At 42.0% G+C, this 15,836-nt stretch overlaps 1 protein-coding gene across 3 annotated transcripts in view; it reads left to right on the plus strand.

Annotated features, from left to right (window-relative positions):
* TIAM1 (TIAM Rac1 associated GEF 1) overlaps positions 1-15,836 on the plus strand; it is a 338,703-nt gene that overhangs the window by 124,945 nt on the left and 197,922 nt on the right. For all 3 annotated transcript variants that reach the window (XM_060234342.1, XM_060234345.1, XM_060234346.1), the window contains one exon: positions 890-1,851. In XM_060234342.1, the coding sequence (XP_060090325.1) occupies positions 901-1,851 (951 nt within the window). In that variant the 5' untranslated portion in view covers positions 890-900. The remainder of the gene's footprint in view (positions 1-889; positions 1,852-15,836) is intronic.

Raw genomic sequence — 15,836 nt, forward strand, 5'->3', positions numbered from 1 at the left:
CTGGCAGCACCAAAGCCATCTGTGGGGCTGCAAGAGGCAGAGGTATAACATCTCCCAGCCACTCCTTACTTGGAGGAAATTGCCTTTGCCACAGCTGTGGCAGAGACAGAATTGGGAGAGAGGGAACTGGTGACAACCAGAGCATGGAGCCCCAATGAGGCCCAACAATGTCATCAGCTGGCTGCAGTCTAAGGAGAGCAGTGCCACTGGGAGGCAGGTCCCAGTGTTCCTTGCCATGTTTTGGAAGCCATGCATGGGGCTGGAAGAGGAGGGAGGAGTGGCATATCTTATAGTTTTTTGTGTTGTTTTTTGGTCCTTCTTTTGTTACAGAGAAAACAATTTATCTGGACAGGGTTATTTTCATTGTTTATCTTAAGGACACAGTTTATCTCATTGTTGCACACATTGGTTTAATCTCTTTTGATAATAAATTGGCTTTTTTGTGCAATCTAAATGTTTATTGATCTTAGCTTACTTTGCTTTGAATTATTCACAGTAGCAAAGCAAAGATGATATGTGCATAGTCATACATATGAACACTCAAAGACAACATTCTTCAAACAATTTCATTCCCGGGTTACTTGTTTGGCAAGTCATGACTTCTATGTAGAAAAGCAGGCTGCAATGCTGTGAACATACATAGGCCCGTTCGACTATTGGACTGTATCTCAGTTTTTATTAGTAATCCTACATTGGTCTGAATTCATTCCCTGTTTTCTAGGTTGATATATAAGAGAAGATGATGGCCTGTATATTGTTTATAACACGATGTTGTTAGACAGCAACACTTTTTTGTCAGTAGCTTCAGGTATATAGATATGAAAAATCATAAAAGGGCTAAAGTTTGTCAAAAATTGTATTTGTAACATGGGTTTTCTTGTTATTACAGTCATTAAAACCATGGGCAATGCAGAGAGTCAAAATGTAGAACATCAATTCTATGGAGAGAAACATGCCAGCCTGGGACGAAAGCATACGTCACGCTCACTTCGTCTTTCCAACAAAGCATCTCGACGGACCAGACATTCTTCTTCAGGAAAAATTATTCACAGGAACTCGGAAGTAAGCACTCGATCTAGTAGTACTCCCAGTATCCCTCAGTCATTAGCTGAAAATGGATTGGAGCCTTTTACCCAAGAAGGCAACTTGGAGGATTTTGGGAGTCCAATTTGGGTAGACAGAGTGGACATGGGTTTAAGGCCAGTTTCTTACCATACAGATTCTTCTGTCACTCACAGCATGGATAGTAGTACTGTTCACATGGCAGCATCCATACAGAGTATGCCTAATTCTGAAGAAGGCAGACTTTATGCTGATGGATATTTGGCTGAAGGAGGTAGCAGGCAACATCCATACTCAACAAATGGGACCACTTTCTTGGAGCCTATGAGCTTCAAGAAAAAACGTTCAAAATCTGCAGATATCTGGCGAGAGGACAGCTTGGAATTTTCACTTTCTGATCTCAGTCAAGAACACTTAACAAGCAATGAAGAAATCTTGTGCTCTGCTGAGGAAAAGGATGGTGAAGAGAATCGAGGAAGAGAGGCCAGCAATAGTCATCAACAGTTGGTTACCTGCCAGCGTGCCAATTCCATGAGTGATTTGTATTCTCCCCAAAACACAGCTGCTACAGCAAATGGTGGCCCACGAGGGTACTGTCAGAATTTAGTCTCTCGTAGCCCAAACATTGGGAACCACAAAACTTCACCTACCACAATGGAGAATGTTCCTTCTTATAGTAATTATAACACGCTCCCCTGCAGGAAATCTCATTGTCTATCTGAAGGGATCACTCACCAAAAAATAAGCCATAGCAACAGTATGCATGGCAGAAGAGCAAAAACTACCCAGGTAAAGAACTATATCCTATTTCAGATATCAAAAGCATTGCCGAATTTACTAATATGTTACATATCTGCTGTTCTTTATTGAGAAGAGACTGTTTTTATTTTGGTGGCTTCAGTTGAACTCTTGTGTATTTTCAGATCCTTACAATCTGATAAAGTGGCAATGGAAATATTTATTTATTTTAATTTATATCCCACCCTCCCCGCAAGCAGGCTCAGGGTGGCTAACAAGCCAAAATGGCATCATAAAACACAATAGTCAATATAAAACAATATTAAAACAGTAGACCATAAAACATTCAGACATTGGAGCTGTACAAGCAGAGCTAAAACATTTCTGATGCTGTGAGTCCTAAAGCCTATGGGAACCAGGTTCTATAAGTGCTTGTGTTAATAGCAGTGTTCTTATAACACCACTGTGATACTGGATACTGTCTGAGTCACATTAACTATTAGGGAAAGATGGAACTACTGAGGTTCATAAGAGGGGTTCTAATAGAACACAAAAACCCATCCCATAAGATAAATAAAAATAGTAATGTAATGCAATTATTATCTTAATTATCATGAATGGCGATGAATCATCCATGAGACTAACCCCTGCCAATGCAGAGAATATATTACTATCTACAAAGGAAAAAATAATAACTACTTTTTTCTGGCCAGAAAAAAAATTAGACCATCGGAGATGAAGTACTTTGAAACAATGATCTGGCCAACAATTCCTGCTGCCCTGTTTTTGTCTTCCATATGTTCCTCTCTATGCTATTTTCTTCATGCTCCTTTGCCTTGTCACTTCCTCCTGGTTATAACTGCAGCAGTAAAATGGGGCTGTGGTCCAAGTTTTGTATTTTATTGGAAGTGCAATAGCACTGAAACCTTGCCAGGATACTTCTTCTGATCTTTTGTCAGTTTTAGTGATGTAGAGAAAGGCACTTGCAGGTTGGAACCTGTATCTGATGTTCCATTTTCAGACGCAGTCACCATACGCTACTCAACCCTTTCCCTGTTATATCTCTGAAATCAAGACTGACCTCAGAGTAAGCATATATTTCCATACATTAATAGAAAAATACAGGAAGGTAAATAATCTCAGTTATTCAGAGTGATTATAAACTTTTTTAAAAACATGATAAAAAATAACATTGCATTAAAATTGCATTTTAAAATCCTTCAAACATTAAAAACTGCACCAAATTCCTTTTGTAAAATTCTGCTTTACACATGTGAAATGACAGATATGTGAGAGCCTGCTCCACTAGGTGGGATCAAAAACAGAGAATGCATTGGTACAGGTAAGTTTGATCTCACTTGTTTGCAAGGCAGCATCTTCAGAAGGTCTTACTCAGGCACTATAATTTACAGCAGTAGATTGTATAATTTCTTTCTGTATTTGAATTGCTATGCATATCAAACTGTTCTGTGCTGCACTTCATAAATGGGGATGAGCTAGAACAAAAATTAAACTAATGCCATATTCATGAAATAGTACTCAGCTGCTGCTGAACTATATTTGCAATTATTACAATCTTTGTTGGTTTTGTCCTGAAGGAATCATGCAGTGACTGCTCCATGAGGCAAGCTATACTGTTACTTGGCATTCTGTATTTGCCCTCTTTGAACATCAGATAAGAAATGTACCTAGCAAAATGAAATTGAACAGTCCAAGAAAAACTCTGGGCAAATAGGTTGAGACTGGCACTAGGCAGCACGCTTCAGTGACCTCTCTGATTTTATTATATGTTCCATTTTAGTACATCTGTAGCAGAGAATGCAGGCTACATCTTATGACCCAGAAAAACAAAAGCATTTGTATGGGAATGGTATCGAAAGGCGATCAACCAGCAGAATTGCATTCTGAATGCTGAAGGTTTTGGCCGAGCTCTGCTCTTAAGCACAGTTAGATCTGACAGTGTGAGCCGGTCAGCTTTATAGTATCTTGCCAGTGTAGCTGGTGTTGGGATCTATTAGCATAATGCATTAGTGAGAGGTGCCCGCTGGATAAAGAGGAGAAGGCAAAATGAGCAGCATCAGTTGGTATTAACTTGTAGGAGGCAACTGGAGGCGGGTTTCTGGATTAGCTGACTGTGCTGCTGCTATATATAAAAAATGACATTCTGAAACAGATGCTGCTGTTTTCCCACAGCAGAAGCACTCTCTTTTTAAAATCAGCATTTTTGTTTATGAAGACACGTAGAAAATCTCTTCACCATTCTGGCAAGCATGATAGATACAGAAAACACAATTTCTCTTGAGCTACATTACAATACATAAACTGTGATCTATACCCTTTTATATACCTCTTGGAGAACAATATATTTGGTAAAATGTCAAGGTTGTTCTGCCTCTTGGGGTTTTTTAAAGGCCCCGTTATCTCTTAGTTTCCATTATTATACTATACTATTATATTATACTTTCCAGGCATTACTGCAGTAAAAAACCCCCAACAAAGGTACATTTCTCTCAGCTGCTCCAATCTAAAGGGGAATTAATAAATAAAAAGATCATTTAAAATGCTGGTCTTTCTCCAGAGCCATGTTGTTTAGATCCACAACACTTTATCTTCTTGCTGCTAAGCATGACAGAAAGTGAGAAGGTATGTTCAGAAGTACTGTTCTCTCCAGGTGGGGAAAAAAAACCTGTCTCAGCTAATGTATTGTACAGAAGAACCCTTCTCCAGAATAAAAAAATTGCCTCTGAAACATATTCTGGAGACCACTGGTTATGAATCCAAATTGAAACTAAACCCAGAACCTGTTATTATATGTTCCATTTTAGTACATGTATGAATTGTGTTCATGGCCTTGGAGCACAAATCTAGTCAAAAGAAATATTCTCGTTTCTCCTTTTGAAATGTGCATTTAGTGTAAAAGTGAATAGGCTGCCCCTTTGTTTTTCTTTCATTTTCTGTGATTAAATAATATAACTTTTTATGTTTCTGTGCATCCATTGTAAAACTGAAGCTTAAATGTGGGAGTTGCTTTTTGTTAATTGGGAGTGCTTTGCAAATAATTAGTGTCAATAGGCAGTAGCAATTAATATCTAGAAGTTGTACTGTGGGAACTCACACAGCAGTTTCATTTTTAATATTAAGAGTTCACTGTAACTGAATAAGACCTCCTAGAGTGAGAAAGAGAAAGAGGAATATTGTGTGGCTTCTGAAGCTGATGAGGTGCAAGGCAAGGAGATCAGTCTTAAGCAGATCTACTGCAAAGTAAGTTTCATGCTCTTCAGCGGGGCTTATTCCCAAGAAAATATCCTTAGGATGCCATCTTAATTGCACTAAAGAAAATAATTAGATTTAGGGGGGCTGATCTATTAAGGAGAATGGGGTACTGCTGCACCATGTTCAGCTTCCCCAAACCCCCATTTGTCTGCCTCCTTGTCCAGTGACTGGCCACTTGTCTGCATCTCCTTAGTCTCATTATTGTCTCTGTGAAACTCTGCAGGCAAGTCTTTCTCTACAAAGAGTCATCTTATGCACAACTTTTTTTCTACAGAGGAAGAAAAGGCTGTCCAAGGGATTAAAGTAATCTTCAACCATGAAAAAAGTGGAGTACTCCCAGGGAACTGGCTACTGGTGCTTTTGGTTTTACTTTTCTGTGTATGCAGTGGTATGCCTGGGCACAAGTCCTGCTGCTTCTCTTAAAAGCCTGGTGTTCTGCTCACTTGGTACTGGTTTAGCATTGTTAGTATTGGATTGTTAAGGCTGCATATTGGTAGTGTAGGCACTTAGTATGTAGAAGCAATATAGAATCTCTCTGTCCTACTTAGCCCCTGCAGGCACTCATCGCAACTGATTGTGCCACCCAACTTGGTACTGTCTTTCTTGGTTTTTTTGCTGTCCAACTAAATAAATGTCACCCTGAAGAATGAAAGGAAAATTTACTAGTTATCTGCCCAGCTTCTCCACACACACACCCCGCACCCCCCCCCCCCCCACCGATCCCTTCCCTGTGACAGCCATTGTGGTATAATGGTTAAAGTGTCAGAACAGAATTTGGGAGGTCTGAATTCAGATCCCTACTTTGCTAATGAAAATTGCTGGGGAACCTTGGTCACTGCCTCTCAGCCTAATTTCCCTCCCAGGATTGCTGTGGTGATAAAGAAGAAGAAGATGATATTGGATTTATATCCCGCCCTCCACTCCAAAGAGTCTCAGAGCGGCTCACAATCTCCTTTACCTTCCTCCCCCACAACAGACACCCTGTGAGGTGGGTGGGGCTGGAGAGGGCTCTCACAGCAGCTGCCCTTTCAAGGACAACCTCTGCCAGAGCTATGGCTGACCCAAGGCCATTCCAGCAGGTGCAAGTGGAGGAGTGGGGAATCAAACCCGGTTCTCCCAGATAAGCGTCCGCATACTTAACCACTACACCAAACTGGCTCTCCAAAATGATGGAAGGTAGAATAAAATGCACTACACAGGCACAATAAAAGGTATAGTAGAAAGTTTACAAACAAAGGGGGGAGGATGCAGTTACAGTGAAGGTTATGTAAGCCAAATATTAGATTGCTTATTTTCTGACAGTTGCACCTCCTGTTTTTCTCAGTGTTTTCTGTTTCTCTGAGCACAGTACAGATTTTCCTTTAAGATCCTGTCTATACAGTATATTTAAAATGGTTTAATCGTCATTCCCTCTAACAAGAGAGCATTGAAGACTTCTGGGAAATTGCAAGGGACCTCTCACAGAAAGTCGTTAGCATCTTTGCAAACGGCAGTTTTCAAGATTCTTGGGAGAGGGAAGGTTGGCCAACCGTGACAGTTTAATGGATACAAAACCAATATAAATATACTTACAAAAGCTGAGCCCTGATTAACATATACCAGAGTGGACCATGTTGAGTAAAAGTTTCTGAAAATTCATCAAACACTACACCAAAATCTCTCCAATATAGAGTTGCTAGATCCAAAGGTCAAGCTGTGGTGGTAATGGGTGACTTAACAGGACGCTCCAGGAGAGAGGAGGGAAGAAGCACATCATGTTTTGAAGCTAATTCTACCAAAGATTTTGCCCAAAAACCAGAGTATTGGCCCCCTGGTGTCACCAACGTTCATCTGTCATTTCTGAGTGATGTAGGCATGTTGTGTTATTTCTGGCTTTTTACTTGGGTTTTTTTTTGGTGGAGGGGTAATTCCCCAGCAACAAGGGGCAGCCATTCCCCCCACTTTCTGATAGTCCTAAAGTGGGGGAGGGGCTCAATATCGGGGGATCCCCCACCCCAACTGGGGACTGGCAACCCTTCCCCAAAAGCACAGATTTTAATAAATTATCTTTTATCTTTCCAGACATTTAAAATCCCTTTCAGTGGATTTTCAGCTGAAATTATTATTCTGCAATCAGTAGCTAATTCTGTAGTCAGTAGCTGTCCTAAGCCTGCTTCGGTGGGGAGGGTGGGATATAAATAAAATAAAATAAATCAATAAATCCCCATTGTCAAATCTTTATTAATCCTCTTTGAAGTAATAATTGACGGTGATAGGAGCAGTTACCTAGTTTGTTGTTTGCATCACAAAACTTATATCTTGTCAGGCTCAATCAGTGGTGGGATAGAGTCTGGGACTGTAACACTCTCCATGGTGTCCTTTTTTGTAGGTTTTACCCCAGGAAAACCCTGAGAATAGGGGAAGGAGGAGGGTTGCCTTCACCCTTCTCCTTGTTGCCTCCCTCCAATCCTTTATGGAATTGGTGTGGACCGTCCTCCCTGGCCTTCCCTGGGTTTGTTTAATGAAGGATTTCTGGTGGTGCATGGGCTGACCCTGACCTCCCTCAATGCCCTCTCTTTGGGGGAAGCTGGTGATTGAAGGGAATCTGGGTCAGTGCCCTCCCTGGCTGAGCCCTCCTTTTCCTGCCCTGCTCTCTGATGGTTTAAGAGGCACCTCTGCCTGCTTGCATAGGTGCAGCCTGTTATCTGAGCCCACCATGTCTTAATGTTGCTGCTGGAGCCTTCTAGGCATGACCTCAGCCTTGTTCCCTTCCTTGCTGGCATCTCTTCTGGAGCATGTGGGACTACCAACCCTTGGATGTGGCTATACTTCCAAATGAAATTTTAAACCTTTATTAATGGAAGTAGGAGCACATTGCCACTCAATATTTGGATAATTGTGAGAGATATTTGCATTAATTACGTATTTTTTAGGTTTCCAATTGAGATATTCGCAGCCTTTGTTTTTCAAGTCTGTTTCTGTTTGTGAAAGACAAAATGGAACTTTTGTCAAAAGGTGGTTGCCAATGTTTAAAAATGTGCCACTAAGTTGGTTGACTGAGCTCAGTTTCCATTCAAAATAATGAAGGCTTGTCATGCAAATTGGAATACTTATAACCCTACCCAATTTTACAAAAACACCTCACTGAAGGTTTTTTGGGGGAGCATTGCGTACCTTTAGTAACTAGCTTTCATAAGAGGTTTTATAGTCTAATCCCCAGGGTTTACAGACTGGTAATTAAATTGTATTAGTGGCATTAATTAGAGCTAAAATACTAGGACAGAACACCATGCTGGGGCTTGCACTGGAATCTCAACCATACATATTTTAACAAAGTTCCATCAAAATAAAATTTATTTCCAAGTAAAAATTGATGAATTGAAGTCATGCAGTCCTGTTTATTAGGAAATAAGTACTACAGATTGGGTCATGAGTAAAGGTGTAGAACTGGGATGCTTAGAAAGGGTAACAGTCATCTGCTGCATGTAAAATAGGGACAAATCAGAATAGTGTGTGGTGCTGAGGAAAATTCACTGAACTTGCCCTCTGTCTTCAACACAACTCAAATACATTATGCCACACATGACCACACTCTTGTAGCTCATGTGATTATTAGCTTTTAGTGTCTTGTGCAAGTCTAATTTTTAATACATCCAGTGCTGTGTTGTGTCCATTGTTTACAGCATGCTTCCACATTTCATATTTTTCTGGTTAACTGAAATGTAATCTATCCTCATAATCTAATAAAAGCCCTTTTGTGGTGGCAAAATAGAGCACCCTGATCCGTTGGGACGGTGCATCAACTTTTGGCCCATCAAACCATCAGTCAACTGCTCTTGCATTGCATTGTTGGCTGACTTTGCTCTCCCACACACAGTGCTGCCCCAGGATAGGATTGGCCCTCTGGGGAAACTGCTAGGCAGTGGATGCTGCTAGGTAACTAACCTTGCTTCTCTTAGTAAAATGTAATCAAGCTTGGTTCTCTCAATAAAACGCTGTGGGGGAAGCCCTTTCAAGTCCTACTTTGGTCTTTGAGGGAGAACTCATTGGTTGACTCTGCTCCTCTCCTGCCTGAATGGCTGTTGCTAGCCAGCCAAAAGTAACCAACCCTGGTTATGGCAGTTTCTGGATTTCTCTACTTTCCCATTGGCTAAGCCACCTGTTGTCCTGCTTTGCAGAGGAGAGAAAGAAAGCCTTTCCTCAACTGGCTAAGGAGGAGGGAAAGAGCTATAGAGAAAGCTTTCTCACGATTGACTGAGAGAGGGAGGAGAACGAAACGCTTTCTCTTGATTGGCTGAGGACTTCCTTGAATGGCTGAGGACTCCTCCTATCCTCCTCTGGAATGGAAATGGGGGAGAAATGGCATCCTGTAGCACAAAGCCAGATACAGGGAGGGAGATAGGGAGGGAAAAGCAAGAGTCAGAGAGAGACTGAAGTCCTGAGCTTAAGAACAACAACATTATCAGAGAGAGAGAGTTGGTCTGAAAGCTATTACTAAAGGTCTCTGAGGGAGAACTCATTGGGACCAGTCCTGAGTAGGGATGCCAGTTCCAGGTTAATGGGAAATTCCTGCAGATTTTGTGGTGGAGTTTGAGGAGGGCATAAGAGTTAGCGCTTCAGAATGGGGTCTGCCAGACCCAGGTTCTTGCTGTGGAAGCTGACTGGATGATTTTGGACCTGTCACAGACTTTCATTCTAACCTGCCTTACAGGGTTGTTATTCAGATCAAAATGGGGAGAGGAAAATGATGTAAGCTGCTTTGGTCCCCACCACTGTGGAGAAAGACTGTCCTTTTCCTAGATAGAATCTGCAGAGAGGGGAGAGGAAATGGAAAGCTGAAGTCAGAGGGGCAGATAAAGGGAAGGAGATAGGGTAGCCAACTCCAGGTTAGGAAATTCCTGGAGATTTAAAGGGTGGGGTTTGAGGAGGGGTTGGTCCTCAGACAGGTACAATGGCCATACACTGCACCCTCCAAACCAGTCATTTCCTCCTGGGAAACCACTGTTGCCAATCTCTAGGAGAAGACTGAAGATCACTCAGAATTACAACTGCCCTCCAGGTGGCAGAAATCAGCTCCCCTTGAGGTGGGAGGGAGTGAATGCCTTCACTTGGGTGGGTGGGAAGACAGCAAGGGTAGGAGCGCACTTGCTGTTGTATTTCTAAGAGGCCTTATTCCTAGTGAAATATATAATTCAGAGAATTTAGAATCTCCACATCTCAGTCTTCAGATAGAATTGTCAGGGTTTAGAAGGCACAAATCTGGCCAGGTTCACCCACCCAGGGATGGCGCCCATCTACATGTAGCAAGTATGTGCTGCAAAACTGAGGGGGAAATACTATGACTGACATGAAGGGGAATGGGCGAAAAGCAGGAAAGACTGATCCAACAGCACTAATGACAATTTTGTAAATCTCTGCTGTTGCCCAAATATTTTAAAATAAAATGGGGGGAGGGGTTTGTCCCTGAAGTTGTCAGATAATAACTTACAATCATGAGGTGACCAATAAATAACACGTGACCAATACTTTCTCTTATTTCTTCCCTGGACTCGGATCCAGGTTAAGCTCCATGATCTTTTGATGGACTCAGAAGACGTAGCTGTGGTCTCATTGTTCATGTATAAAATAAAGACATTATTGTTATTGTGATGATCTTTTGTTTGTTGTTCAGTCGCACAGTCGAGTCCGACTCTTTGCAACCCCATGGACCAAGTTATGCCAGGCCCTCCTGTCTTCCACCATCCTCTGAAGTCTGCTCAAATTTGTGTTAGTTACATCAGTAATGCTGTCCAGCCATCTCATCTTTTACCATTCCCTTCTTCTTTTGTCTTCTGTCTTTCCCAGCATCAGGATCCTCTCCAGAGAGTGCTCCCTTCCAGGGTGGATTTGATTTAAATCAAATTGATTTAAATCACGATTTAAATTACTAGTCATTAAGACTTGATTTAAATATGTTTTCTACATAAAGACTCATTTTTGCTTAACCTTAATATTCACAATTAGATGATTTTGTTTTTAGAATAACATCTGTTCATATTGTTACGGCCAGAAGGCCAATCTATTTAGAAGAAAGGAGTTCTGGACGAGTGGGTCAAAGAAGCAAATGTTTATTTCGTGGTTTGCAAAGCACGGAGAACATAAGGACATAAGAGAAGCCATGTTAGATCAGGCCAATGGCCCATCCAGTCCAACACTCTGTGTCACACAGTGGCAAAAATTTATATATATATAAATTTATATATATATATATATACACACACACACACACACACACTGTGGCTAATAGCCACTGATGGACCTCTGCTCCATATTTTTATCTAAACCCCTCTTGAAGGTGGCTATGCTTGTGGCCGCCACCACCTCCCGTGGCAGTGAATTCCACATGTTAATCACCCTTTGGGTGAAAAAGTACTTCCTTCTATCCGTTTTAACCTGTCTGCTCAGCAATTTCATCGAATGCCCACGAGTTCTTGTATTGTAAGAAAGGGAGAAAAGTACTTCTTTCTCTACTTTCTCCATCCCATGCATTATCTTGTAAACCTCTATCATGTCACCCCGCAGTCGACGTTTCTCCAAGCTAAAGAGTCCCAAGCGTTTCAACCTTTCTTCATAGGGAAAGTGTTCCAGCCCTTTAATCATTCTAGTTGCCCTTTTCTGGACTTTCTCCAATGCTATAATATCCTTTTTGAGGTGCGGCGACCAGAACTGCACTCAGTACTCCAAATGAGACCGCACCATCGATTTCTACAGGGGCATTATGATACTGGCTGATTTGTTTTCAATTCCCTTCCTAATAATTCCCAGCATGGTGTTGGCCTTTTTTTTATTGCAAATGCACACTGTCTTGACATTTTCAGTGAGTTATCTACCACGACCCCAAGATCTCTCTCTTGGTCAGTCTCTGCCAGTTCACACCCCATCAACTTGTATTTGTAGCTGGGATTCTTGGCTCCAATGTGCATTACTTTGCACTTGGCCACATTGAACCGCATCTGCCACGTTGACGCCCACTCACCCAGCCTCAACAGATCCCTTTGGAGTTCCTCACAATTCTCTCTGGTTCTCACCACCCTGAACAATTTAGTGTCATCCGCAAACTTGGCCACTTCACTGCTCACTCCCACCTCTAAATCATTTATGAACAAGTTAAAGAGCATGGGACCCAGTACCGAGCCCTGTGGCACCCCACTGCTTACCGTCCTCCACTGCGAAGACTGCCCATTTATACTCACTCTCTGCTTCCTATTACTCAGCCAGTTTTTGATCCACAAGAGGATCTGTCCTTTTATTCCATGACTCTCAAGCTTTCTAAGGAGCCTTTGATGAGGAACTTTATCAAAAGCTTTCTGGAAGTCAAGGTAAACAACATCTATCGGGTCTCCTTTGTCCACATGTTTGTTCACCCCCTCAAAGAAATGTAACAGGTTTGTGAGGCAAGATCTTCCCTTACAGAACCCATGCTGAGTCTTCCTCAATAACCTGTGTTCATCAATGTGCCTACTCATTCTGTTCTTGATAATGCTTTCTACCAACTTTCCCGGTATTGAAGTCAGACTGACTGGCCTGTAATTTCCCGGATCTCCTCTGGAACCCTTTTGAAAGATGGGGGTGACATTTGCTACCTTCCAGTCCTCAGGAACGGAGGCAGATTTCAATGAAAGATTACAGATTTTTGTTAGAAGATCCACAAGTTCAACTTTGAGTTCTTTCAGAACTCTTGGATGTATGCCATCCGGACCCGGTGACTTATTAGTCTTTAATTTGTCTATCAGTTGTAGGACCTCCTCTTTTGTCACCTCAATCTGACTCAGGTCTTTCAACACCCCTTCCAAAATTAGTGGTTTTGGGGCGGGCAAAAAATCAGGGCAAGTAAACCCACCCAAATCTCTGAAGTCTTTGTCGCAAGACAGCTCAATTTAAGCCACCCCTGACACGCCTAGGCTGGCTGTGCTGACCAATTAGCCAACAGCCTCATAATCTTTCTGCCCTATCCCGTTCAAGCTATCATGCGTGCACCCCATGTTTCCCCCCTCCTATTTCCTTCAGATACGTGTGGTGCTTGTACGGCTGTTAGACCTTAAGTTTTGTTTTTTTCCCCTTTCTGGCACACTTTAGGTTTCGTTTCCCCACTCTTCAGCATAGAATATAAGCCTCGCACTATACCCTTTTGCGGCTAAGCAATGCTTCCTTTCGCATAACCGTTGACCTTGTGGTTCAGCTACATTTTCTGTTATGTACAACCAGATGTTCTATAACAAAATGAGACCTAATTTCCTCTACCTTATCAATATTACTTTTAGAGTTATATAAAAATATTGATTTGTAATACTATGGCCTGCTGCCATTATAGGTTTTCTCCTCCAGGGAAGGAATAATGTGATAAACCTTAGGTTATATACACAAAAGATCCAAAGTCTTGTGGAGTAATCTGTTCAAAAAGTTTCACTTTCATTTTTACTGCTTGCCCCTCCCTCCTCCCACTTAAGTTTGTTCTTGTGCAGATCTATTCCACTCCAAGCAATCTTTTTCTGTTAATTGAACTTTTTGAAACTTAGCACTTAAGGGGTTGATTCTGTGTACATAGGTTTGTAGAACAATGAGATTAAGATCTTTTTCTCAACTGTTCATTTTATAACATTTTTTCTGTGTAGAAGAGGCATATGATCTCTGCAGACACAAATTACAGTTTTGAGAACTGCAAAACCAAGCATCTGTGTTCTGTGATAATATCCTGTAGACAGAGAAACTGCCCAGTAATCTTACAGAAACGTCTGGAAGTGCATGACATTGTGAATGGATTAATAGATTTTATTACCAAAAATTTTAAACATTGCATGAATATATAGCCTTATGCTTCAGAATTAAAAGCTAATCCTTATTTCATGATGGAATAACCTTTGAATGATAATATATTTTCTTCAAAAAGCATTTTATTTAAAAAAATCCAATTTAAATTTAAAAAATCCGATTTAATTTAAAAAATCTGATTTTTTTTTGATTTTTTTAAAAAATCATTGATTTTTATCCACCCTGCTCCCTTCTCATTTGGTGGCCAAAGTATTTGAGCTTCAGCTTCAGCATCTGACCTTCCAGGGAACAATCAGGGTTGATTTCCCTTAGGACTGACTGATTTGATCTTCTTGCAGTCCAAGGGACTCTCAAGATTCTTCTCCAGCAGCACAGCTCAAAAGCATGAAATAAATGAAATAACTTCAGAAACAGCTTTAATAAAGATCTTTAGAACACTTTTATTCCACCCTTTCTCCAATGAGCTTAGGGCACTGTACATTTTTTCCTCTCTTTCCATTTTACAAACAAGCACTCTGTGATTGAGTTGGACTGAGAGAGAGACTGGCCCAAGGTCATCCAATGAGCAACATGGCAGAGTGGTAGTTAAGTACCTGGATACCATAGGGTATCCAAACAATTGTTTGAAATGAATATGGCTTTCATTTGTATAAACACTAAATGTTGTATAAATTACCGCATCTGCTTTACAACTAATTGGCCCTTGTATATACCCCATTATAAACTGTTAATATAGCCTGTTAGCATACTCAGACAAATAAATTGTATTGATTTTTATTTGTTCTGCATTTACTTATGTTTCACAAATACAGTTGCCAAGTGGGAACATGGGTGTGTGATCCATCAACAGCATGGCACCATTTCTAGGATGAACCTGGAAGTGATATCATGTCATTCTAGGATTTAGGAGAAATTCCACTGAATCCTAGAACAACATGATGTAATTTCCAGAGTTGCTCCAGGGAATGATATCATGTAGTTGACATAATGGTGATTTTTGTTTTACTTGTCCCCTGGAAAACCTACCAGCAGCAGTGTAAGGCAGCAGCTGCTAGTGGGAGATCTCCTGCTATAAAAAAAGACCCAGCAACTCTATATCGCAAGTAAATTGTAATTTCAATTTATTTGGCAATTTATTTGGCAAAATAATTTTTCTTACATTTCTCCCCCATTTAATATTGCAGTTGGCATAAACTAAATTAAAATGGTGTATAGGACACACTTTAACTACTGGGTTTTAGCTCAGTGGTTAAACAAAAAAAATTCTATACAAGGAAGTATGAGGTTCAATTCTTATCAACTGCTGCTAAAAGATTTCCAGTCGCAGGGTTGGGAAAGACCTCTCTCTGAGCTCTTGGAGAATTGCTGCCAGTTCGTTAATTAATATACTTTGTTTATATTCCACCTTTCTTGCTGAGATTCAGAGTGTATTACTGGGTACATAGGGTTGCCAGCTTTCAGTAGGGCCTGGAAATCTCCTGCTTTACAATTAATTTCCAGCTGGCAGACATCATCTCCCCATAGGCTTCCCAAATCCCCCGCCCTGGCGGGGGACCCCCAGTTTTGCAGCCTCCTCTCCCGCGCTCCAAAAATCTGGAAGCGGGGGGAGGGATGGCGCTTCCCCCTCACAGGGGCGCCGCAGCAACACCAGCGCCGCCGCCGCTGACCCGGGCCCCGGCGCAGACACAGGCGGCAGCCGCCGCCAGTGCCGCCGCCGCCGTCACGGGCCCGGGCACAGACACAGGCAGCAGCCGCCACCGCCAGTGCCGCCGCCGCTGCCGTCGCGGGCCCGGGAACAGACACAGGCAGCAGCAGCTGCCGCCAGTGCCGCCGCCGCTGACCCGGGCACAGACACAGGCAGCAGCCGCCGCCAGTGCCGCCGCTGCTGGCTCGGGCCCGGGAACAGACACAGGCAGCAGCAGCCGCCAGTACCGCCGCCTCCGCTGCCGCCGCGGGCCCGGGCCCGTGAACAGACT

This window comes from Heteronotia binoei, chromosome 3 (assembly GCF_032191835.1).
Source record: "Heteronotia binoei isolate CCM8104 ecotype False Entrance Well chromosome 3, APGP_CSIRO_Hbin_v1, whole genome shotgun sequence".
NCBI lineage: Eukaryota > Metazoa > Chordata > Lepidosauria > Squamata > Gekkonidae > Heteronotia > Heteronotia binoei.